At 51.9% G+C, this 26,203-nt stretch overlaps 1 protein-coding gene and 1 long non-coding RNA gene across 2 annotated transcripts; one reads left to right on the forward strand and one right to left on the reverse strand.

Moving 5' to 3' along the window:
• Nucleotides 1–219: 219 nt before the first annotated feature.
• On the reverse strand, nucleotides 220–24,371 carry PLAT (plasminogen activator, tissue type). The gene is made up of 14 exons (XM_061404587.1): nucleotides 24,176–24,371; nucleotides 11,721–11,818; nucleotides 10,555–10,597; nucleotides 8,872–9,009; nucleotides 8,522–8,632; nucleotides 8,080–8,254; nucleotides 7,134–7,225; nucleotides 5,607–5,787; nucleotides 5,124–5,209; nucleotides 4,477–4,672; nucleotides 4,246–4,382; nucleotides 3,971–4,111; nucleotides 2,613–2,779; nucleotides 220–1,056 (listed from the first exon to the last, which is right to left on the reverse strand). Exons 2-14 carry the CDS (start codon nucleotides 11,793–11,795, stop codon nucleotides 898–900), a joined length of 1,701 nt encoding a protein of 566 aa, XP_061260571.1. The 5' UTR covers nucleotides 11,796–11,818; nucleotides 24,176–24,371; the 3' UTR covers nucleotides 220–897.
• Nucleotides 4,672–9,322, forward strand: LOC133240047 (uncharacterized). The gene is made up of 2 exons (XR_009734082.1): nucleotides 4,672–5,103; nucleotides 7,038–9,322. It is a non-coding gene; the product is annotated as an uncharacterized LOC133240047 (long non-coding RNA).
• Nucleotides 24,372–26,203: the final 1,832 nt, after the last annotated feature.

Consider the following 26,203-nt stretch of genomic DNA (forward strand, 5'->3'; position numbering starts at 1 on the left):
GATTGCTCTTTCCTACTCCAAGGGATCTTCCCGACCCAGAGATCAAACTCTCCTCTCATGTCTCCTGCATTGGCAGGTGGGTTCTTTACCACTAGCACCACCTAGGAAGCCAATGAAAGGAAATATTCCCAATGATTCCAAGAATGTGGACGCGAGTAAGGAATAAAAGCTGTGAAGGTACTGTGTGTAACAGAAAGATTCCACTCTGATTGGGGAAAATATGTGAAAAATATATCAGAATTTATTATTCCAGTACGGTATCATACAGGTAGTGGCAACAGAGTACAAACAAAAATGAACTGATATAAATATGCGAGAGCCTAGTTTATCAGTTATTAAAATGATACGTGTCTCCTGGTTCTATCATGAAACATATAAAGAAAGAGAATTACACTATACACAACAGGATTCCCTCCAAGAGCTGCAAAAGGAGAGCCCAACACTTGACTTAAGGGCTGGAGTCGAGGAACGTGGTCTGGCCAGCCAGCCCATCCCTTGGTAGGAGGTTCCTGCTGGGCTTCCTTGGGACTATAAATAGACATTCTATTTCCGGTAGAATAGTCTAACCCTTCTTTCCCGAAGGCTCGAGTTATCTTTGCCTACTGAGACATGCTTTCATCTTTGTGGTCCCCTTTCCAAAGACGCTCGTGTGCATAGAGGAGGAAGCGGGCTTCCGCCCTGGGGAGTGGTTTTCCACGAGGGACTGACGTTTATCCATCTTCCCGTCTGACAGTACAGTTCAGCCCTTAAGCCCTGAAAACTTCCAAAATGGAAAAGTACCTGTGAAACTACACCCTCCCCCCACTTCCGCTGTGTGAAGAAGGCCCTGCCGAGGTGAGTCTTCAGAGGTGGGAGAAGCGGGGTCTCTGTGACGTAGTGGGAAACGGGTGTCCCTGGTCACGGGCGAGTGTTGTCTCGGATCCAGTCCAGGTAGTTAGTCACCTTGGTGTACACGCCCGGGACGTCCTTCCGCCCGCAGCCCAGGCCCCAGCTGATGATGCCGACCAAGGTCATGTGGTTGTCCTTCATACACACCAGGGGGCCGCCCGAGTCACCCTGCAGAAGGGAGAAGAGGTCAGCTGTGTGCAAAAGTGCAGACTCTTTGCGGGGATGTTAGGGTGAATATTTGTAGTGCTGATATGTATTCTACATACCACTAATATGAGGCACTAATATGTATCCTTCAACATGCTCAGTTTCAGGGAGGGAAATTTTACCTCCCCAATCTCGGACCATTACAGAATTCGGTTGTAGTTTTGTTGTAAAGTGGACTTGAGCTCAGACATTGCTGACAAGTGCTCAGTCATGTCCGACTCTTTCCAATCACATGGACGGTAGCCCGCCAGGCTCCTCTGTCCATGGGCTTTTTCCAGGCAAGAATCCTTGAGTGGGTTACCATTTCTTTCTCCAGGGGAACTTCCCAACCCAGGGATCGAGCCCAGGTCTCCTGCGTCTGCTGCACTGGGAGGCAAATTCTTTACCACTAGCGATACCTCATCCCCACCGGGTGGTAAAGCCACCACTAGCTGTGCGGCCCTAGGCCACTGGACTTCAGTATTCTTACCTGAATGATACTAAATAATAATAATCTAAAACAGAAATCATAGTACTTCCCTTATGAGGTTATGGGAATTAACTGGAAGAAAGCTTGAAAAGCTCCTGAGAACAATGTAGGGCATTGAGTAGAACTCCTGGCAATCATTAGCTGTTATTGTCTTATTTAATTGAAATGACTTGTTTTTAACTTGACGCTAGCTGATAGATCATGGTTTCACTTTGCACACAACCTTTTATGACTGTCGAGCTAGGTGGTGGAGGTGCTGAGAAAACCTTTCAAAAAGAGACCAAAGGCTGTCACGTAGGCAAGAGGAGGAGATGCGGGTGTGATCCCCGCATCAGAACTGGGCACTCCTCAGTGGGAGTGCGCAGCCCCACTGCCTCCAGCCACGCCCCCATCCCCCAGCCTCAGTGAGAGCCCGCAGCACAGTGGACGTGAAAACAGCCCCGCGTTGAGGGTTCCTTTGCTCCATTAGGTCCTACCTTACACTGGTCTGTGTCTTACACTCAGAGTTATCATGAAATACAGGTATGTACCAGCTCTGATGGGGACGCCAACCCAGAGACCCTGTAATGGTGTGCTTTCCCAGGGGGAAACCTCATCAGAGGGCTGAATTCAAGTTCCTAAAATTTCTTTCTCACAGATCATCTCTCTCCTATTTCCAGGAAGCTGCCGTTCTTCCCATGCTACCAAGAGACCCCGATTCCCCAGCACCCACATAAACCAAAGCTGTCTTAACTTGTGTGGCTTTATCCATCACTTTGATAGTTGTTTAATTGCCTGGGCTTACAGGAAATCCTGTACCAGGCGGGGGTTCCGGTGCAGACATTGGGGAAATTTACTGCCGTTTAGATGTCTTCAGTTTGGGTGACTTTGATCTTGGCTCCAGTTGCTTTATTCTCTGAGGCTCTCATCTAGATCCCATCCCCCACCCCAGATGAATCACTGCTTTCTGGCTGTAACTTTTTTTTCTTGGTTAGGAACCAGTTGGCTGAGGAACACTTTAGCCCTTGGATGGGGGGGTGCTCAGGAGAAGAGACCCGCCGGCGCTTACCTGGCAGGCATCGTGCAGGTTTGTGTGGTCCCCACCGCTCCGTGTGTCTCCGGCACACAGCATGTTGTTGGTGACGGTCCTGTTAAACAAGTGTTGGGAAGTGCAGCGGCTGGATGGGTACAACCTGACGTGAGCCTCCTTCAGCCGCTCGGAAAAGAACGGAGAAGCTGAAAGAGAACAGGAAGACAGCTTGTGACTTTAGGGAAAGTTATTTAGAAACCTTTTGGAAGGAGAAAGCTGAACTTTGTGATGATAGCTAATACTGATTAATCTTTTACGTGTGTTAAGTTGAATCCTACGAAATTGCCAATATATTACCCTTTTGACCTGCAGAAGGGTGGGCAAACTCTGGCAATTTCATAGAGTTTCACCCAGGGTTTCTCAAGAGCAGCACAAGTGCCATTTGGGGCCAGATAACAGTGAACTCCGGGAGATGGTGATGGGCAGGGAGGCGTGGCGTGCTGCGAGTCATGGGGTCGCAAAGAGTCGGACACGACTGAGTGACTGAACTGAACTGAACTGAACAGGTTTTGCAGGGGCTGCACTGTGTATTGCGGATGTCTGTCAGCATCCCTGGCTTTTGTACATGCGTGCTTAGTCCCTCAGTCATGTCTGACTCTTTGCAACCCCGTGGACTATAGCCACCAAGCCCCTCTGTCCATGGGATTCTCCAGGCAAGAATACTGGAGTGGGTTGCCATGCCCTTCTCCGGGGATCTTCCCGACCCAGGGATCAAACCAGGGTCTTCTGCAATGCAGGTGGATTCTTTACGATCTGAGCCACCAGGAAGCTTCACTGGCTTCTACACACTAAATGTGGGTATAAACTCCATCCTGGGTCGTCACAATAACTGACATTGCCACATGTTGCCTAGCAGGCAAGAGCACCCTAGCTGAGAACCACTGGTTTAACCTAATATCTCATTTAAGCCTCATACAATCTATTCATTCTTACCAATGAGGAAACTGAGGCTTGGAGCAACATGAAATGAAAAATCCACGCCTGGATCACAGGGCTCACCAGGCGCAGGGTGAGGGCTGCTGGGTGGCAGGCAGAGTCTAGGAACCGCACCCTTAACTAAGCTCGCTCCATGTCTTATCGAAACCTCCTTGAAATCTTCAGCCCTTAAAGCTCTCCTGCCACTCAGACCTCTCTCTTGGCCGACTGGGCCATTGGCTGGGAAGGTGGATGGCGGGGCTTCACTTAGCAGGAACTTGCCCAGACTATCATAGTGGCAGAGCCTGCCCCGGGGCTGGACTGGACACTCTCAGGACCGCTCTTTCCTCTCTCTGGTCAGCACCCGCCCCCGACGCTGCCCCCAGACAGACAGGATGGCACAGCGACTTCCTCCCACTCACAGGACTCGTGTTTCCCATAGCCGGACAGCTCGCACTCCGTCCAGTCGGGCAGCTGCAGGCTGGCGTCTGGGAGGCAGATGGTGCGGACAGAGGCACTCTCCCGGGCGCAGGTCAGCGAGTCTGATTTCAGGTGCAGCAGCGCTGGGAGAGGGGGATTGAGGAAGAGAGTGGGGATTTCCGGGGAGAGGAGGGAGGGGCCGGGGGCCTGGGAGGAGGAGGAGGGCAGTGTGGGTCTGGGGGGTCTAACTGGAGCCAGGGAGAGCCGGACATCTTACCGATGTCATTGTCATAAGTGTCATCATCAAATTCCTTGTGGATGATGTATTTTTCTACTTCAAACGTCTGCTCCTCCTCTCCAGGGACCAGCCGGTACGTCCTGCCCAGGAACACCTTGAGATGGTGAGGCGGGTACCTGAATGGAAAAATGGGTGTGAGGATGCTCTTCCATATCGGGCCTGGTCCGAGGCCTTAGCGGGACAGTAGGCCGGCTGGGTGCGCATCCCTACCTCTCCTGGAAGCAGTGGGCAGCCGACAGCACCCAGCAGGAGCTGATCAGGATCCCCCCACACAGAAACCGCTCTCCCGGGGACCGCCTGTTCTTGACGAAGATCGCGGCCTGCCAGGGGTGGGAGGTGATGTCCGCGAAGAGGCCTCCTTTGATGCGGAACTGGGGCCGCTTGTACTGTCTCAGGCCACAGGTGACTGCGGAGGGGAGGACAGAGCGCAGTTTCAGACCTGCGGGCCTGGGCGAGGTCCCCAAGCCCCAGGCCAGTGTCTCGTCTGGGAACCCAGGTTTCCACCCACGGCTGCGCTTCTGCAGCATCTGTACAGAGTGATGGAGCCTCTGCTTCCCTCCTCCCCGCATCCCGGCTGCCATCACTACTAACAAGGCATCTCCAGAGAGCAGCCTGGAGCCCGAGGCCATCCATGAGAAATGGCTGCATCCTTTCCTTTCTCCTCCTGCCCCTCCCATCACCTGCCCAACAGCATCGCCATCCACCACGGCTCCAGCCGGGCAAGCCCCCTCCCCACCCAGGTCCAGCCTTCCTGAAAAGCGGGCCGCTGCGTAGCCTGAACCAGACAGCTTCCCAGATGTGGGAAGCGGCGGAGGACACGGGCAAGAATAATGCTGGGTAAGGGGAGCTGGCCTTACCGCACTGGGGCACATCACAGTACTCCCAGGTCAGCTGGCGGTCCTTCCACACGTGGCACCAAGGCTGGGCGTCCCCATCGGGATTCCTGGGCGTGAGGAGGGATGGTGTCCAATCGCATCACAAGCCAGAGAAGAGGGGAAGGCAGCCCACTGCGGGGCGGGGAGCGGGGAGGAGTGGGGAGCGGGCAGGGGTGGGGGACGACCCTGAGCCCTGGGCTGGGCTCTGCCATAGATCCCCCACCACCACCTAGGAAGTCACTCCTATCTTCTGCATTTTGTTCTCATCTCCCAGCTGTGCTGGGATGTGCTCCCAGATGTCCCTCGGGAGGATGGAGCAGGTGAGGGCAGCCCCTCTTAGCTTGGGATATGGGTCCGACCATAGCAGCCGTTGCCTCCCCCCCACGTGCCTTTCACGTGTGAGTTTCCGCGTCGGCCCCGCCCCGCCCTCCGCGCGGACACGCCCCCGGGGCCCAGGCGGCGCACCTGCAGTGGTTGTGCTTCCCCAGGCCCAGGGCCGGCGCGTTGCTCTTCCAGGCGGTGTAAATCTTGCTGGTTAGGAACACGGAATTCCACGGGAGGCAGGAAGCCCCAGACTTGGTGTGGCTGCGGGTGCCGCGGTACGCCAGCCCGTTTCCAGTGTAGCAGTCCCCATCTTCTTCTGCAACTGGAACGCAGGAAATCCAAACTGAAACACAGCCGCTGAAGTGCCCAAGCAGCAAGTAGGGTTTGCAGCAGGGCCTGAAGCCTGGGGCTGTGGCTTGGGGCTCCCGGGGCGGGGGGGGCCAGCCTGCCGACCTGGGCCTTTCCTCTCCTTCAAATGCTTTTGCTCAGGGTGGTCAGCGGTTCCATCTGGTGCCAGCCCCCCACCCCCATCACTGGGCTGTGTTAAGGGAGACTCTGAGGGATATTCAGGTTCAGGAAAGGCTGCCCAGTTCAGCTAGTGGGGATTGATTAGAGCTGCCTGGAAGGCTGTTAAGGGTTTCCTTGTTTCTACTTGACAGGTTGCTGTCAACCTGGGGTCTTCTGTGGGGGGACATGTGGGCTGGCCCAGTTTTCTCGGATTTTGTCTGCCAGGGCCTTGAAGGATTTATTGGACTTGGGAGGGAAGCAAGAGTATGAACCTTCGGATACTGCGTATTTGCCCCTATATTACCCTCTTTTCTCCGCATTTGAAACTGACACAGGACACTCGCAGGCACCAGTAACCCAGTGAGGAGGGGCCTTTGAGAGCATCAGTACCAGTGAGTCCCAGTTTATGCCAGATCTAGGGGTGGGCAGGATGCTTTAGAGTTACACTGTGCTGTGCTCTGCTTAGTCGCTCAGTCGTGTCCGACTCTGTGCGACCCCATAGACTGTAGCCCACCAGGCTCCTCTGTCCACAGGGATTCTCCAGGCAAGAATACTGGAGTGGGTAGCTCTTCCCTTCTCCAGGATTAAAGTTATTCTGAAGAGCTCTCAAATTCACAAGTCTATCAGCATCACTTTTAGCCTGAATGTGCATTTTTATACATGTATATTTAGAACTTTGAAACATATTTCTACACTTGTGATTAAATAGCATCATTATTTTGGAAAGCACCAGTGAACTCATGGTGGCTTTTTGTAGCTGAGTACTTTTTAAATCTGGGAAATTTTCTCACATTAAAAGTCTTCAGAGACAGAGCGAGATCTTGAGAAATAGGCCAATTAATCAAACAAGAGAGAACTTGCACACTCCCAAAAGGCCTGGAAACCACCGGTAGAGCCCCATCTTCTCTGTCCACAAGGAAACTGAGGGTCAGCGGGGTGCAGAGAGTGGCTCCAGGTCAAACAGCTAGTTAGAGGCCAAGCCTGATGAGGACCTAAGCCTCTTGACTTCCTTCCTCTGATGCCAAAGTGACTGACCAATTCGCTCCTTTGTCTCTTCATTTGCAGAAGGACCATCAGCCTTGTCCTCCAGATCTCCCTTCCCCACCCCACCCACCCTGGGACTCCGTGAGGCCGTAGGGGCCCTGGGGAGGCTGCACTTACCCTTAGCGCAGGCTGGAGTGCTGCAGAACTCAGAGACGTATTTCCCTGCCTTGAAGACGTAGCACCAGGGCTTTGAGTCTTGGTCCGGGTTTCTGAAAAATCAGCCGGGAAGGCCAGGGGAAGTGAACAGTTAACCCTGTTTCTCAGGCCGAGGACGCCTCACTCTCTTCTGGGGAGAGGGTTATTTATGTTTGTTGTACATAGGAGAGTCGGATCGTGTTGGGTGGAGGTATGACTTTGTAATCACCTTTATTGGGAGATTAAAAGTGGTTTACAGAGATGCATATGGCTGCCACGTTGACAAGGGGTGGATTGTGATGATGCGCTCTATGTGTTAACTTGGCTGGGCTATTGCACCCAGTCGTTCGATCAAATGCCAGCCTTGGTGGTGCTGGAAAGGGATGTGTCCATGTGGTTCGTGTATATGGTCAGCTAACTTCATCCAGTCAGCTGAAGGCATATTAAGAGCAAAAGCTGAGAAATTCTGTCTCACACTGCAGTGTCAAGTTGGGTCTGAGTTTCCAGCTTGGGGAGGGGGCTGCCTATAGATTCCAGACGTGCCAGCCCCACGGTCATGAAAGCCAACTCCTTAAAATAAATCTCTTTATGTAGATAGAAATATATTTATATCTCTTTATATAGGTATATATGTATCTATATCTATATATATAGATATATCTTTCTGGAGAGGAAATGGCAGCCCACTCCAGTATTCTTGCCTGGAGAATCCCATGGACAGAGGAGCCGGGTAGGCTACAGTCCAAGGGGTCACAAGAGTCTGACACGACTTAGCAAGTGAACCACCACGAGCATGTATATCTTTGTTTCTGTATATGTGTACCTCCTGTGGGTTCCGCTCCTCTGGAAACCCTGACACAGGTCTTTGCGTGACTGCCCCAGCTTCTCACCAGAGGAAACCCTCCTGGGGGCGAGGAGGCTGTCTCACCTGCAGTAGTTGTGGTTCCCAAGGCCCAGCCTGATGGCGTTGGGCCTGCGCCCGCTGTACGGCTTCATGGCCAGGCCGCTGCTGTTCCAGTTGGCGCACTCAGCCCCGCTCTCTGCCGTGCTCCACGTGCCTCTGTAGGCGACACCCTGGTCCTTATAGCACGTGGCGGTAGCATCTGATGGGAAGTGGGACACACGACACATCCCACGTGAGCCCCTTTTTCATTTAGTTTCCACAGGGGCTCAGCGCCACCTCTGTCATCCCTGCAGAGGCAGCGCCAGGCTCCAGACTCAATCCCGGGGCTCTGACCACCCTCAGGTGATCCCACCCCACCCCGACCCTTCCATCATCACACCACACTTTGCTCTCCTTTCTGCATCATTTTGCAGGTAGGATTTCCCCTGGTAGGTCCTCATCTCATAGACACCCGCCCACCACTCACCTATTTCACAGAGCTTCCCCATGAACCCTTCTGGGCACTGGCAGACAAAGTCTGAAGAATAGAGGGCCTGCCGACATGTCCCCCCATTGAAACACCAAGGTTCACTGCAACCTGCCAAGTAGAAGCAAGAGAACCCCAAATTACTCTCCAGGCACCCCAAGAATACATGAATCAAAGTTGAAGAGAGGGCACCCTCCCCACAGGCGCAATTCTGAGCACTTTACAGAAACCAAACTCATTGACTCTTCACAGCCGACCCCACAGTCTATACAACTGTTCTCCCATTTTACAGATGAGCAAACTGAGGCCCTGTTAGAGGGCTGGGCGGGCTGGGGACCATGGACACGCACTTCTGACGGGCACCGAGTGGCACTGGGCCCGGCCGCCGTCGCACCAGCAGTGCTCCACTTGGTTGCCCCTGAGCAGGGGTCGCAGCCAGGAGTCGTGTTGGCGGTACGTCATCTGCGTTTTTCCATCTCTGCAGGTCACTGTAACGACAGACAGGCCGGCCTCTTTAGGGCCCCACTCACCCCACACTGACGCTTCCCCTCTTCGTCCTGCTCAGTCTCAGGAAAATCCATCCTTTATTCCTTCCTTGCTCTCAGCAGAAGACAACAAATATCCCATATTTTGTCACCAAAGACCCCTTTCATTTAAAATTAAAAAAAAAACCACTTTCAAATCCAGCTTATTAGGGGGATGTGCCAATATTATTTTCCATATGACTATGTGACCTTTACATTTAATTTCCCATGAAAATCAGTTATTTTCTTGAAATAAGTAATAAAATATAATGGCGTATTTCTACTGTCTCCTTATGTTAGTTTCACTGAAACATGAAACCCACTTGTGAAAAACAATTAAGAAAGAGCTCTTTAATTGTTTTTCCTCTGATGGGACCTTATTTTGAAAGAATTTATTCATCAAGACACATTTATTAAGTAATACTCTAATTTTTCATTTTAATTCATCAAAAAAGAGGCACATGTATGCAATTGCCTACAAGAACTTTTGATTCACATGAGTATTTTCACACTGAGATGATGCAATTCTGGCCCCAAACAAAGAAAAGTGATATTTTAATCTATGCAGAAAATGTGCTACTTCAGTTAGTATTTCTGATATAATGAAAATAGTTGAAAGAGTCCCATTAATAGGTGTTCCCTTTTTCTCTCTCTGTTTGCAAATCAGAATGCCAGCTCAAAAAGTCTATAACTTTTAGTGGATTGAAGAAGTGACATGGGCTCATGGTCAGTGGCACTGCCATTCTTTCAGCAGGCCCGTTGGCGCCAAGATAGGAGGGCAGGAAAGGCTGAGCTGTCTATGCCAAAGGCAGTGAGAGTTAAGCCGTGACTCACTCTGGGGAAGCTTCCACCTTAAGCGGGTGTTGCAGAGCCTTCCAGACCCAAGGGAAGTAGGTCCTGAGGGAGGAGGGGTAATTTGGGACCTGCAGTTCTTCATATCAGGTTCAAGACACTCGGGCCTAAGCATCTTTTATTCTTGGGATCCTAGTGGGAATGGTGCATGCAGTTTTAGTCTCAACTCTAGACATGGCCTTACAGAGAAGATCTTCCCACAGCACTGCCGTGAAATAAAGAAACCCAGGTTGGTCATCTCTGAATTACCAACCAAAGCAACGAAGGCACAGAGAAGTTAGTTAACAGAGATGCTGCATGGATTCTGGGGGGGAAGGGGATCACAGCCCAGGGAAAGACCCTGGAGGACCCTGCGGCCTGGGGGCTGTGTGACCCTGGGCAAGTCACTCAGGCTCTCTGGGCTCCATTCTCAACTGTGTAACTGGTCTTTGGGCCACTGGGTTCCCAGCAGTGTGTGACTCCCTGACATCCTGGCACCTTGCCAGCATACCTGTTCCTGTGTGAGTGATAAGAGAGGACACAGGCATCTCTCCAGACTCTGACTTTCATGGAGCTTGAGTAAGCAGGTCACGTGGAAGAAAATCCCCGCTGGAGCCTCAGGCACCCTGACCCTGACCCTGCGTCTGTGGACCACCCTCCACCCCAGCGACATCTCACCTTTGTACGATCTGGCGCCTCTCCTGAGTCGTCTGTAGGTTTCCTGCTAAGAAACCAGGGGCGGAGGAAGGGTTAGCGCATGCAGGTGTCTGAAGAATCAAGGTGGTCAAACCAGAAGACCGCCACCAACCCACCTGTCCAGAGCACTCCTCTCAAGTACCTGGTCCAGGTGCACTGTGCACACCTGTCTTCCCTCTGATCCTTCTTCCCTTTCTAGCCTAGTCCTGTCCAGAAGGACTTTCTCAGTGGTGAAAGGTTTAATACCCGCGCCGTGCAATACGGCAGCCGCTGGTCACACGTGATGACTGAGCACTCCTATGTCATGTAACTGAAGTGAGTTTAAGTTTCATTTCATTTTAATTAATTGTAGATGAAAATAGCCACCCGTGGGTTAGTGGGGATGTGTGCCGTCACGCCATCTCCTCTGTGTCCCCGTCTCTAAAATCCTGCTGTGTGGGCATCGCTCACTTGGCCTGAATCGTGGGCTTGGCCTGAATGATGCTCTTAGCTGCTGGGGATCTTTGGAGAGCACGTCCTAACTAGATGGTAAGCAATACACAGGCAGCTTGCTCACAGCGCCTGCACTTTTATAAAAACTTCACAGATTCTGACTTCCCAGGTGGCTCAGTGGATAAGAATCCACCTGCCAAGGCAGGTTCGATCCCTGGTCTGGGAAGATCCCCCGTGCCACGGAGCAACCAAGCACATCCACCACCACTACCGAGCCTGTGCTCTAGAGCCCGGGAGCTACAGGTACTGAAGGCTGCACGCTCTAGGGCCCGAGACCCACAACTTACGAGCGTCTGTGTTGCACCTGCTGAAGCCGGTGCGCCTAGAGCCCATGCTCCGCAACAAGAGATGCCATCGCCTTGAGAAGCCCATGCACCACAACAGAGTAGCCTCTGCTCTCCAAAACTAGAGAAAGCCCCGGTGCAGCAGCAAAGACCCAGCACGGCCAAAAAAAACTTGTAAAAAAAAAAAAAATACTTTATGGGTTCATTCAAGCAAATCCTTTGAAAACAGCTCCAAAGAAACCACCGAGCAGCGGAGCTTACTCGAGCCAGAATGATGCGCAGGGTTCCCGCCTGAAGCCTGGATCTCAAGCCTTGTCCACCGAGGGGAGTGTGTCCCAGTGTGTTCCAGCACAGACACGAGGGCACACCTACCTGGCTGGGCGACGTGAAGACAGCTCCACAGAGCAGCAGCACGCACAGGAACTCTGTCTTCATTGCGTTCATCATTTCCTCTGAGCGTTCCGCAAATTCTGGAAGAAGAGGGGGAAATAAGCGTGAGACGTGAGAGGTCCCCGCGGGCAGCAGAGCTCAGAAGCCAGTTGGTCCTCCCCGCGTTGGCTCCCAGGGCAGGAGAGGCCGCGGCCAGCGTCTGGGAGATGGTGTTTTTGTTCTCATATATATATATTTGTGGTTAAATACACAGAACACAAATATTTTCCGTTTTAACCACTTCTGAGTGGAAGTTCAGCGGCATTAAGTTCACTCACATTCTTGTGCAACCATGACCACCATCCAACTCCAAACATTCATCTTCCCAGACTGAAGCTCTGTACCCTGAAAACCCCAAATCCCTGCTCCCCTGGAAACCACCATCCTGCCTACTCTTTCCATGAATCCGACTACTCCAGGTGCCTCATGTAAACAGACTTCTACTATATCTGTCCTTTTGCGTCTGACATTTCACTGGGCGTGATGATCTCAGGTCCGTCCGAGCTATAACATGGGTTAGACTTTCCTTCATTTTTAAGGCTGGATAATATCCCACTGAGTAAATGGACCACATCTTGCTTATCCATGCATCTAGCGATGGACACGGGTTGCCGGAAGATGGCTTTGTTCAGACATGTCTGTGGGCTGAAGGCTGACACCACCTCTGGCACTGGCTGCAACCCACTTTCCCTTGAAGTGAGCTCCTGCCCTGCAGTTGACTAGATGGACCCACAGCAATGTCCGCTCTCTGACTTTTTTAGAGGAAATCATAGGAGATCTGGGGTTGGCATATCTCAGAGCCAGCTCTCCTCAGATGGCCTGAGCCCAGTCCTGGAGGACTTCCATATCTCCTTGTCCAACAAAGGGAAGTCTCCTCCACCACTGCCTCCCTGCTCCATCGGGAAGCCGGCCTTCTTTAGTAGGCCCTCCTTTAGGCCCTATGAAGTGCAGTTTTGCAGAGAGGAGGGGCGGCATCTGGTTTGGGTGTTCAAAGTCAAATCTTCCTGGCCCCACGTCCCTGGTTCCATCTGCCTGGTCCTAGCTAGGGCTCCGGCCCTCAGCTGCTCACAGTGGGTTAGTCGGTTGGGGTGTTATTTTGTGGTCTGGCAGCCTCACTCGCTCCCTCGTCGGCAAGGATTAAACCAGGGCTCTTCTTCTTCCCTTGACTCATTTCCCCTCAGTCACAACAACTCTGCTCCCACCCCTCCCACTCCCTTCATCCCAAGCATCCGAAAGGCCCGCTTGGTTCGGAGCACCCAGGACTTGGACCCCGGCGCTGGCTCGGGCTCCTTTCTGTTAGAGATGCTGTCCTCTCACATGGCCACAAGCCCCCTTCAGAGCAAGGATGAGAAAACACGGAGCAGGAGGCTGGTGGGAGCCGATCTGTGCCCCAGTGACCTCCTGGGGCTACTGGTGACAGGCAAAGCGCGCACAGAGCTGTGGGAGGAGGAGGGGGACGGAACTGTCCGGGAAGATTCCTCGGGCTCAGAGCGCGTCTTGCCAACCAGCGCGCCCCTCCCTCTCTACGCAAGAAATAGAAAGAAGCCAGGATCTGGGTCTTTGTTCCAGTTTGGCCTGTCCCCGGGGGAGGCCCTTCCCGGGCAGGGCAGGGTGTTCTCAGGGGCTGGGGAGTGGGGTGGGACCTTTTCTCACCCAGAGCAGGAAGCCTGCTGGCATGTGCTGGTCCCAGGCAGCTTCAGAAGGAAGACCTAGGGGTTGAGGGCATCCGAACAGGACCCGGAGTGGGGAGTCTTCAGATCACAGGCCATCACCCCTGACTTTGGTGCTCAGCATTCCTCCAGTTTCCCCTTTCTCAAAATTTCCCCAGTTATCCCAGTACTTTGAATCTTTAAAAATAGCTCTTCATAAACACATTCCCCCTCTCTCTTCCTGCTGTTAATCATGTTTCACATTGTAGGTGTCCCAGCTTTATTATCTCAGCCAAGCCTTGGGATGGGGAGAGGTCTGCCTGCCCAGGGCTCTTGGCAGAAATTCTGAATGAAGCAATGAACCAGCCTGTGACTGGGGAACCTGGCTTCTCTTCCTCTTGTCTGACAATAAGCCAGGGCTTCCAGCAAGTCCGTTCCCCCTAGATGGGGGGCTTGTCTTTTCTCTGGATGCCCGTCATCAAGTGACTGTCATTTCAAGAATTCAAGGTCCTTCTTGAATGGAGCACATTCAAGGGGCACGTGAATGGGCCCTACATGAAGCAGAAGTCTAGATGCTGGAAAATTGCAAAGTGACAAGTGGAGCATTAAGACCTTTGCATTCACTGGACAGATGGGGGGAGGGGCCCCCTGGGCAGGGAGTGGGCTGATAGGGGGAGGGATGCACTTAGGCCTGAGGGTAAAGGACCCAACAGCTGCAGCGCCTCAGACCCTTTTGCAACTGAAGACTCAGCAGAAGGGGCGTATTTTTGTCTTCTGCTCTGGGACAGTCGGAGCCTGTCTGTCTTCTGTCAGTCCTTGTCTTCCTCTGCTTCTCTGGCCTTGCGAGGCCTGGAGCTGACCCAGTGCCAAAGAGCCTCACACAGACCATGTGACATTCCATCCTTGCTGCACAGAAGCGATGGGAACAGCTGGACGGGCCGAGTAGGGCGAGAGGATGACAAAGAGATGAGTCATCCTGCCTACCGTCAGCGCCTGCCCGAGACAAGGGAGCGAGACAAGGAGGCAAAGCGAGTCCTGGTGTTGCCTTTGTGGGGAGGGAGGTGCAGAGGTCTGGGGGCAGCGTCTGGACAAAGAGCGAGTGACCCCAGAAATTCAGGAAGCACTCAGGACCCTGGGGAGTTGTGGACCTCAACCCTAGACCACAAGTTCCCACCAAAGGGAGAGGCGCCCTGTGCCCATGTGAGACTGGAAGGAGGGAAGATTTGAGAAATAAAGCACAAGAAACCTCTTGCAGGCTCATTTTGTAAATCCAAAACTTGTCATCTTTTTGGTGTGTTCCTTTTCTTTTACTGTATTTAATAGTTTCCCAGAATCAAAGAACTAAAAGAGCAAAGAAAGGGCTTCCCTGGGGGTCCAGTGGTTAAAATTTTGCCTTCCAATGCCAGAAGTGTGAGTTCGATCCCTGGTCGGGGAACTAAGATTCCCACATGCCTCGTAGCCAAAAAGCCAAAACATATTGTGACCAATTCAGTAAAGACCTTAAAAATGGCCCACATCCAAAAAAGAAAAGAGCAAGGAAGGAAAGGAGGGAGGGAGGAAAGACAAGAAAAAGAAAACCACAAGGACGGGGATGGCTGGCTTTTGTGGGACTAGAATCCCTGAGTCACCAGCAGCATCACTGTCGGGGTTGGGCATGTATGGAATGATTCTAAGACCGCTGGTCCCCAAGGTCCCAAGGCCCCAGCCCTGGCAGGCCCACCTTGGCACACAAAGTCAATTTTTGCAGATTTGCAAATGGCTCCGCAGACAGACCTCTGGAGACACAGAGCTGGGCAAGTTGACAAAGAATCTCTGCAGGTTAGAAACATCAGGACATGTGGGAAGCAAAGTGTGGCCTGGATTCGCAGGCTGTGCCCAAGGGCGTCCTTGTGGAGGACCAGCCTGCAATCTCTGCCTCCAGGGTGCCCCCTCCTCTGCTGCCACCTCCCCATCTGTACAGAAGCCATGCAGGGCCCTTCTTGGCTGCAGAGACAAAGTGACTCTGTTCTCTGGCCTCTGAACAGCCGTGAGTGATGACTGTTCCGGAGGAGAACAATGGTCTGGTCACCAGGGAGGAGGGCTGGTCTCCAGGAGCCAAAGGTGCCTTTGTGGCTGGGAAACTGATCTCGCCAGCCAGAAGCGCAGGACTCCTTTCTGCAGTGGTGGCAGGGGGAGTGCTGATTGATGCGCCCTGGAGTCTGGCTGGGGCGAGGCCATGGGAACCGCAGCAGGACAGCCGGGGGAAGGGCCTGGGGGGTGCAGTGGAGGGCTGTCTGCAGGGTCTCTCACTGCCCGGCGCATGACCTATTCCCACCACCTGCTCCCGAAAGGCCTGCTCTCGGGAAAAGCATAGACACTCTCCTTCGCATATGGTTTGACTGTATCAAAAGGAATGTGCTGGCACTTCCCTGGGGGTCCAATGGTTAGGATTCTGGGCTTCCCCTGCAGGGGGCATGGGTTCGATCCCTGGTGGAGGAACTAAGATTCACACGCTGTTTGCCATGGCCAAAAAAAAAAAAAAAAAAATTAATATGTTGCCCTTCCAAAAAGCATCTTTGTTTTGAAACATCAAATCTGCTCCCAGGGATGCAAAATCAAGTGGGCTAGACTCTCAAGGCTTCCTCCAGGGCTGATGTCTTGCGATTTCTGCTGTTCTGAGTATGCAAGTGCTGTGTGATCTGTGAAACACTTACCCGTGGGGATGAGAGCTTTCATGTAAACACTCAACCACATCCCATAACGTGACCTACGGTAAAGATCTGGGACCAACCAATCAAGTTCTATGCTTCTAGGTACAAACAGTACATTTCCTGGGATGTTAAAGCTGCTTCTCTTGGCAGCAAAAACAAAGCAGAAACACTGAGCCAGCTGGAGGACCATGGAAATTACAAGGGAAAGATAAAGTTCAGTTGATATGGCTATTGAATTTTTGCAAGCGTAAAAGGCTGGCTCACTTAATCTTTGGCAAAGAGGAGCCTTGGTTTGTTATTACTTCGTAAAGCCTCTCTCTCTGGAAATCTGAGTAAGAGAAAATCAGTCTCCAAGAACACTAATACTCCAAAATGACTCACAGCTTTAAGACAAACATAGCCCTGCCTCCCCCCACCCAACCACTCTGCCCCGGACGGATGCCAACAGATTAGAAAAGAGATGGTCAGAACTCCCTGAAACAGCAAAGGCCCATCACTGAGTCAGGACAAGAGATGTGGTGAGATGGGAGGAGGAGGCAGGCTTTGGAAATTGGGGCTGAACTCCCACAGAAAAGCGCACCTGTGTCTGTGCCAGTGTCAGAGCCCGGGGCCGGAGCCGTTAGCTCTATGGGTAATGGCTATATTCCCATCTTCCTCCTACATGGGTCCTCCTTTTTATAGGGCTTCCCTGGTGGCTCAGATGGTAAAGAATCTACCTGCAATGTGGGAGACCCAGGTTCGATCCCTGAGTTGGGAAGATCCCCTGGAGAAGGAAATGGCAACCCACTCCAGTATTCTTGCCTGGAGAATCCCATGGACAGAGGAGCCTGGTGGGCTGTAGCTCTTTCCTTCTCCCAAAAAGTCAGACACGACTGAGAGACTAACACTTTTTTTAAGAGTTTATGCTCTCAGAATAGAAACCATTTTCCAAAACTGCCATCACAGAAGCAATTCTTAGCTCTTCCCCAGAGATTGTAATACTAAGTGAACTCAAAGACTGGTATCATATGATATCACTCATATGTGGAATCTAATTTTTTAAATTATATAAATGAACTTATTTATAATATAGAAATGCACTCACAGATTTTGAAAGCCAACTTCTTTACCAAAAGGGACATGGGAGGTGGGGCGGGGGGTGTAAATTGGGAGCTTGGGATTAGCATATACTCACTACTATATATAAAATAGATAACTAATAAGGAAGCTACGGTAAAGCATAGGGAACTCTACTCAATATTCTGTAATAACCTATATGTGAAAAGAATCTGAAAAAGAATGAAGGTATGTATAACTGAACCATTATAGCTACAGTTATAGTTATAACTATGACAAACATAACATTGTAAATCCACTATACACCAATTAAAAAACAATTTTAAAGGTAATTTCCTGTGTGCTAAAGCTTATTTTCTCTCTTTCTGAACAGAATTCTTTATACCTAAGGGACAAGAGAGGAATCTTTCTTATCTAATTGGATCAGTCCCAATGAGGTAAATAGAATAAAACCCTCTCCTGGCACCTCCCACCCACTCCCACATCTCCACTTCATTACTCAGGATGGAATTGTCTGCAAAGCATCTTTAAAATATAGATATATGTCTACATACGTGCTAAGCCATTTCAGTCGTGTCTGACTCTGCGACCCCACGGACTGTAGCCCACCAGGCTCCTCTGTCCACGGATTTCTCCAGGCAAGATTACTGGGGTGGGTTGCCATGCTCTCCTCCAGGGGATCTTCACGACTCAGGGATCTAACCCGTGTTTCATGTTTCTTGCCTTGGCAGGTGGATTCTTTACCACTAGCGCCAGCTGGGAAGCCCCCATAGGCACATGACCTGTGTCTAAGTTTTATACGACATTGACCTACTCAAAACAATCTATCCTGAGCATTGTCGTCACCGAACTTCTCCACCCTCTGCCAGGTAACCCTGCTTATCTGGACGGACTCAGGGAGTGCAGTTGTGGATCTGGGAAAAAAGAAGCCCATCCTGCCTCCTCCTCCAGTAAAAGCAAGAGAAGCTTAGATCCTTGTGACGAAAATGCAAAGTGCAGCTGGCAAAGCTAACCCTGTGAGTCAGGGCAAGGAGATATGATCTCTGAGTGAATCTCAGCAAACCTGCAATTGCACGTTAATCTAAGAGAGAGTTTGTTCTGCAGTGAGGCAGTTTCTGGTGTTCCCTCCACGCCCTAAAGCAAACATCACCACCAGTAATGAAATACGCCATCACCCGGTAATTCTGCAGTCTCCCTTCCAGATTTCAACACACTTGAATCAGGAAAAGACGATCGGAGACGTTCATCATATCACCCTACGCGGAATCTGTCTGCCTTTTATGAGACTCACGTGACAGAGACGTGATAGCACAGTTTTGAGAAATGCGTCTGGATGAACGCCATTTACTCATCGGGTCCTGGAGTGCTGACGCGGGTCAGGCATCCACTAAATCATTTAAGTCAATATTATCTCTTGTTTAATGGATGAGAGAATCGAACTTCAAAAAAAATGCAATGAACCTGCTCTCACGCAACACATCTAAAGGGAGGCGTCGGGACTCAGGGCAACCAGCTCTATAGGACAACCCCCTCGTCGCTCTTTCCATGACTCTTACTGGGTCCTGATGCTGGACTGTCGTGTTCTGAATGTGCTCAGAGTTGTTGATGGAGAAGGGTGGCAATCTGAATGCAAGGAGCGTAGTCCCTCCAACCTCCTCTTACCGGCTATGTGTGTTCCCGGTTTTCTAGTGGTCCAGTCCTTTCCACCAGCTGGATAGTGCTAGCGATTAGGACAGAAGCAGGTAAAGCCCCTTTGTACAGCTGATACACAGCACAGTTAACTGTACTTACTGCTAGGAGTGCCCTTAGAAGGAAGGCCAAAGTTTACAGCCTCTCCCTGGAACAGGGACTAGAAAGGAAGCCAAGTTCTATGGGGTTATCATCGAGTTCAAGTGTTAATACCAAATCCCGCCTCCTAGATCATCTGAACATCTTGTGATGACCTGTACCCAGATTCCTGATGACTGAAATCAAGTTTCCTGCCCTTCTTCTTTACGCACAGATCAGTATTAACAGGAGCCTGTACTTCCCGGATCACAGGGTAGTGTCTTTTATCCTATTTTCAATCTTTTTGTGTTGTTTTGTTTGCCTTTCCCAGGCCTATTTATGCCACCCACTCCAGGGCTATTAAGGACTCTCAGAGGAAGCTGGACTTCACGGCCAAGGCAGCCAGAAGCCTCGATGCTGATAAGGGCCATCTGATGCAGACCACACGTGTGTTTGAGAACCAGGGACATGAGGCAAGAAAAGGAGGAAACCAGGGCTTCTCAGAAAACAAAACAAAGCCAAAGCCCCTCTTTCCCCCAGCTTATGTGGCAGGCCTAGGCTCTTACTGCCAAATAAAGTGAGTTCCTCTTTCCCGTCAACAGGACGACCTGTGAATAGCCAGCAAAGGCCAGAGGCTGGCGGGCTTTCTGTTTCAGAGTATTCCTAGTCGGTTGCTGGGTTTCGCTTCCTACCAAGCCCTCTCCCCACACCTTCAAGGAACTGCCCCTGCAAACATCTCTAACCAGAGGGCTTGGGGGCAATCCTCCTGGTATCCATCAGATCTCTCATCCCATCCGCCTCAACCGGAAGCCCCGGCTCTCTGGTCTGCTCCTTCCTGAATTCATAGGCGGTGACTTATTCTGTAGCACCACCAAGCAAGAGCGCCAACCATGCCCCAGGCGTGAATCTGCGATATAAAGACACAGAAGCTCCATCCTCAACACCGCAGAGCCTAGGACTTCCCTGGCGGCCCAGTGGATAAGAATCCACTGCCGACGCAGGGGATGTGAAGTTTGATCCCTGGTCCAGAAACTAAGATCCCACATGCCCTGGAGCAACTAAGGCCCTGAGTCACGACTACTAAGCCCTTGCTCTGGAGCCCATAAGCTGCAACTGCTGATGCCCGCGTGCCCTGGAGCCCATGCTCCACAATGAGAGAAGCCACCACAGTGAGAAGCCCATGCCCTGCGACAAGGAGGAGCCCTTGCTCATCGCAACTAGAGAAAGCCCGAGCGAGGCAACCAAGACCCAGCGCAACCAAAAATAAAATAAATAAATAAAATTATAAAAACCTCATAGCCTCGGGAGGGGACAGACAAATAGCTAGCCAACCCTGGCTCGGTGCCACCAGCGCTGTGCTGTGCGGAGGTGGGGTAGGAGGTGGAGGTGACCGGGCACAGGAAGAAGGGGTCCTACCGGGATGTGAAGGAGGAGATGGAGCTCACTCCTGATGAGGTGGGGGTTGGTCAGCTCTCTGGAATGGATGCTATGCAGTCTGTTTATCAAACCAAAGGGGGAGCAAGCCAAGCTCTGGAGGGGTGTCACTGACAAAGCCCTAAAATGGGACCATTGTTTAGGGTCCCACAGCAGCTAGCAGCCAGAGCCCCTAAACTTTCAGCACAAATACCTTTCCTTGTGCAAAGGAGTATGAGTCACACACCCCAGGCTCTCCCTTTGAGGAGGGCGCCCCTAGGAGGCCGTCCCTAGGAGGAAGTGTGGCTTGAAAAGCCCAAGAGTTCTAAGGATGTAGGCGCCTCGGAGGAGAAGGTCACCTTGGATTCCCTAATGTCTAGCTGAAACTCCAATACTTTGGCCACCTGATGCGAAGAGCTGACTCATTTGAAAAGACCCTGATGCTGGGAAAGATTGAGTGCAGGAGGAGAAGGGGACGACAGAGGATGAGATGATTGGATGGCATCACCAACTCAATGGACATGGGTTTGGGTGGACTCCGGGAGTTGGTGATGGACAGGGAGGCCTGGCGTGCTGCGGTTCATGGGGTCACAAAGAGTCGGACACAACTGAGCGACTGAACTGAACTGAAGTTAAAGGAATGTTTACCACCATGTAATAAGCAGAATAAGACTTCCCTGGTGGCTCAGATAGTAAAGCATCTGCCTACAATGAGGGAGACCCGGGTTTGATCCCTGGGTCCAGAAGATCCCCCGGAGAAGGAAATGGCACCCTACTCCAATATTCTTGCCTGGAAAATCCCATGGATGGAGGACCCTAGCAGGCTACAGTCCACGGGGTTGAAAAGAGTCGGACACAGCTGAGCGACTTCACTTTTACTTTCAATAAGCAGAAAAGGATCTCAGTGCCAAGGCTTCCCAGGATCTGGGTTTAGCCTGATACTGAAGTAGGCTTTCAGCGTCTCCAAGCACAATCAGGTCTTAGAGGTCAAGTCCCAAACAAACCTCTCCAAGCCACTGTGGAGCACCGCGTAGCTATCCTGTGCAGCTCAGCTGGACTTGTGGCCCAGACTCACCCTCCAGATCACGGCTGTTGGCATGGATGGTGTGGGCAGCTGCTAAAGACCCCCCAGTTGTACCAGTTCCCCAGGAAGAACTGCCGCTATCACTTTCTGGAGAATCATGATCAAAACCAGAACTTGCCTGGGTTGTACCTTCAAAAGTGTTTATAAAATGCCTGCTGTGGGCCCAGCACCTGGCTCCTTTCCACTTTGTCCTAAGTCTCAACTTTCAGGCGATCAAGAGGTTTGTTTATCTATCCCTCTATGCCCTTCTATAGAAGTCTTTTTCGCAGGCGGGAAAGTGGAATATAAAATGCACGAAGTATGACTAAGAAAATGTGCTCTCCTTAATATGTAAGTAGACACTTAGGCCAATAGCAGGAGACCCTGTGCCTGGACTTGGGGGTTGGACTAGGGCAGATGGTTAGAAGATTCTTTCTAGCTCGAACTTTCTGTGAGTCTGAATCCTCCTCACCTTTTAATCTGGCTGCACTGGAGACCCAGCCCTTGGTTTTGGGAGCTGGTTGGCTAGGATGAGCTTTACCGCCTCGAACTAGGGACACAGTTTTTCTCTGTGCAAAGAGAACAGGCCAAAGAAGGAACGAACAGAGTATTCTGATCATTCGTTGTCCACTCTGGCTATCTTATCAGAACAAGGCGGAAAATCACTCATAGGAAATACGGATTTTCTCTGAGACTGCATATGCCCGGGAGTCATTGAAACTGAACACTTCAACTCAAGACACAAATGCTCCCTCCTCCCTCTCCCAGATAATCAGTATTCAGAGAGGCACATGGATTTTGAGTTTTGACTGGAACTAAGCCTACTACTGGGCTTCCCAGGTGGCTCTAGCGGTAAAGAACCTACCTGCCAATGCAGGAGACATAAGAGATGCTGGTTTGATCCCTGGGTGGGGAAGATCCCCTGGAGGAGGGCGTGGCAATCCATTCCAGTATTCTTGCCTGGAGACTCCCATGTACAGAGGAGCCTGGCAGGCTACAGTCCATGGGGTCCCAAAGAGCCAGACACGACTGAGGCGACTTAGCACACACAGCAAGCCTACTATTCATTCCGTGAGCCATGTTGTCCCCTCGGCCTCTGATCCAAGATAGCCTGCCCTCCCTCTGGAAGCTTTGGAAGTTTAAAGCCAACTGTGTTCCTCTCAAACGACAGTCTAGCCCAACCCTCACATGCTGTAAAACCCCAGGCGGGACCAGAAGAACAACACCTGGAGGTGAAGTAGAGACAGGCCCCACCTGGGCAGTGACTTCCCAGATGGCCTGTGGTCCTGGCCACCCACTCCCAAAAAGCCTTTCGTGGCGATGACGGCTTCAAGCCACACCGCCAGGAGTCTGATTGGGTTGCTCTTTACAATCGTTTGAAATGTACTGATCACCAGCTCTGCTCACCAACATGCTAGGTCCCCAGGTCCCCGAGTCCTGCCTCCACGAGCGAAAACTAATCACGGGACCATTTCTGTTCCTCCAGAAGCAGGAACTGTCCCGGGCCAGTGCAGAAACCACAGAGAGCAGCCTCACTGGGAGAATCTGATCTGACGGTTTATAAAATAAACCGAGCGTCCGCACAGAGCCTGGACCATTCGGGCAGAGAGCAAGCTCTCGCTTGCTCGTGACAAGAGCCGGCGATTGCAGGCTGGCGTCTCTGAGAACGTTTTAGGTGCAATCAGTTGATGGGTAGGATAGAGCTCTTCCTATTTCAGTTATTTGTGGCATCTCTGCTGGCGCCAGGTCTGGCTCTGCTCTCACGGGAAGCACTTAGCCGGCAGCTCCTCTGACCGTTATCTATGTCTTCTGCCCCCAGGCAAGACTTGCTAGGAAGCCCTTCTGAGGAAACTCCACTTAGCGGCTGTATTTCAGAATTTCTTCATGGGCCTGCACACACACACACACACACACACACACACACACGCGCGCGCGTAATGTTTTTTCTGTCATCCACCAGCTGCGGGAGCCACCACTGTGTCTACATCAGTGACCGCCACCACACGGCTTTGGGCTTGAGCGTGTCATCAGTTACCTGAGAGTGCCTTGCTTCCCTCCCTCCCTCCCTCTCTGGCAGGTTAAGAAAATAAAGATAATAACAGTGAAAGCCTAGAAAGCCCGATACAGTTCCTGTAGAGAGCTTAGGGAAGAGAAGACTGTGTGCTATTTCCCTCTGTAATTGGAAAAGTCCTCAAAGAGCCCTCCCCTCGAATCCTGGGCAAAACGCCAGAGGACAAAACTCGGCCTCCGAGGCTTCGCTCTGCCGGTTTCCTCCCTTCCTCTCACCCAGCACTTCCCACCTGGTGAATCCTCTGTGGGCAAGTCGTTCCCTGCCCAGCCCCGCCTCAGTTTCCCCGTGGGCTCACACCCCCCGGGATCCTCTGGGCTCTGACCCCATCAGCCCGTCTCCCGTTTCTTGCCCGTGAGTCGTGAGCGGGGCCCACCATCTACTCAGAGCGGGTCTGGATCATCCTTTTCACTTTCCCCTGTGTGAGCAGATATTTCTGCTTCAGGAGACACATCCCTAGTGCCCTCTCTCTTGCCCTGACCACCGCTGCCCCCCGCAAACGCTTCAGCCCATCCCTGTGGGATGCACGTTCAAAAAGAAACCGCCCTCCAGACATGGATTCTAGAGAACCCCACTTTTGGCCTGAGTGACGGAGTCAGCCCCCTCGGTGTCAACGTTCCTTCAGTGGCTCAGAAAGACTTTGAAGAGAGAGAAGAGGAGCCAGGGACAGAAAGGCACGGAGTACAACCTACCGCGAGCCCGAGCCTTCCCTCCTCCAGAGGCGTTGTCTTCGGCGCCAGGCTCTGCAAGACCTTGGCTGGCTCTCCCTGCAGGGCTCCAGCCTCCTTTAAATTTCAAGGCAGGGGGTGGGGTCGCTGGCCCTGGGTGGGCGGGCTTCGCTGCGGCAGGAGGATGCCCAGTGGACACTGGGACCCGCAGGAGCCAAGCTGGGGCGGGCCTCTTTTCATTAAGAGGGGGAGGAATTTCCCCCGTGGAAGCAGCCCAGCCCATCCTGGCTCTGGGCCAGGCTGATTATTCATGGTCCTGATGTCATCAACGAATCACAGGAATTTGGGAGTTGGATGTTGGAGGGGAACCTGAAGAACCATCTTCCTTTCAAACCCTAGTCTCAACCTCCTTAAAGGGATCCTGAGGATCCGTTAGCTCTAAGCCCTAGCGCAGGCGAGAGAGGCTTTTACAATTCTAAACAAAGACATACGGAGTGGATAGGGTTCTTCCGGAATCTCCAGCAGTCACTCTACCCCTCTGGACAAAGGAGATTGAAACAGTGGGCCAGGCAGGCCAGCCGCCCAGCGGGCTGGAACGCCTGGGGCTGGGGTGGAAGGTTAGCCGAGGTAGTCAGGTCCCACCTGCACAGCTGCCGAGCCCCAGCCTGGAGTGAGCCACTCCTAGCTCCACCACCCCGGGGCAAAATCATTTCACTTCTTTATAAAGTGACCCTTGATCACAGAGGTCTTCTCAGCTCCAGAGATCTCTCGTTGGCCTGGGGGAATACAGGCGGGGGTGCTGAGTTGATGCTCTGACTCCACAGGGCGGCCTATGCTGGAAACTCCATCCCTCCCCGCCCACCCCGACACTGGGAAGTGTTTTAGTGTACTGGAGTTTGCTCTTAATCGTAAATGCTCCGTAGGATTTGGTAACCCCCTGCAGAGGACTCATAAGTCAGGGCCCAGGGCCGAGCTATGTAGGGAAAGGCAGACGCTTGAATCAGCTGTACCGGGCATGAGGGATGTGACCTCAGTCAAGTTTTTCAATGATGCTGAGCTTTCACGTCTGAGGTCATGTATGGATTAGAGAGAGACAAAGCAGGCGAGATCCCTGGCACGTCACAGGGTGCAGTCGGTGGCATCTGTTATGTCGATGTCGAGAGGAGACCAGGCACCATGAGGGTGAGAGAGGAGGAGGAGGAAGGGCGCTGAGAGGATGCTGGGGGCTGGCTGAGGAGAGTGGGAGGGACGACCGGCCAGGTGTCCTGTATTCTAATCCTAAACACGCTCGTGTTTATCAAGCGATGAGAGCTGATTCGGGATTTGGAAAATAATGCTAGCATGGCCAACGTCGAATCAGTTTTCTACATTTTAATCAAACCAGAGCCCTGCCAACAGGGCCGTTGCAGGCAAGGGGCAGCGGGGGACCAAGTCAGGCACATCCTGGTGGAGCCAGGCAAGCTGCGGACCAGCATCAGACAAGCCACAGCGGGCCGGGGCAGGGGGTGGGGAGTGCCTCGAGATAGTCTACTTTGCCAGAATGGGGCTTGGAGGGTTTGGGGGTTTTGGGCATTTTGGTTCAGCAGGGGTAGGGGTGGTAGTAACAGGACTTTAATCTGGGCTCCTGCAGAGGATGAACAATCACATAGAGACCGCAATCTGAGTACGGGCTCTGAAAGCCTAGGCAGAGACCCTACCGCGGAGGGCGTGAGGGGCAGGATGTGACTGAACAGGAGGGTAGAGAGATCCTCCCCGCACCCCAGCCCAGCCCCCTTCCCATCAGGGTGCCTGCAATTCCATCCATAGAAATGTGATCCCTTGGTACATATATACAATGGGATATTGGCCATAAAAAAGAATGAAATAATGCCATTTGCAGCAATGTGGGTAGACCGAGAGACGGTCTTATTAAGTGAAATAAGTGAGACTGAGAAAGAAAAATACCCATATGATAGCACTTATATGTGGAATCAAAAAAAAAAAAGAATACAAATGAACTTATTTATAAAACAGAAATAGACTCACAGATTTTGAAAACAAACCTATGGTTAC

This window comes from Bos javanicus, chromosome 27, assembly GCF_032452875.1.
Source record: "Bos javanicus breed banteng chromosome 27, ARS-OSU_banteng_1.0, whole genome shotgun sequence".
Taxonomy (NCBI): Eukaryota; Metazoa; Chordata; class Mammalia; order Artiodactyla; family Bovidae; genus Bos; species Bos javanicus.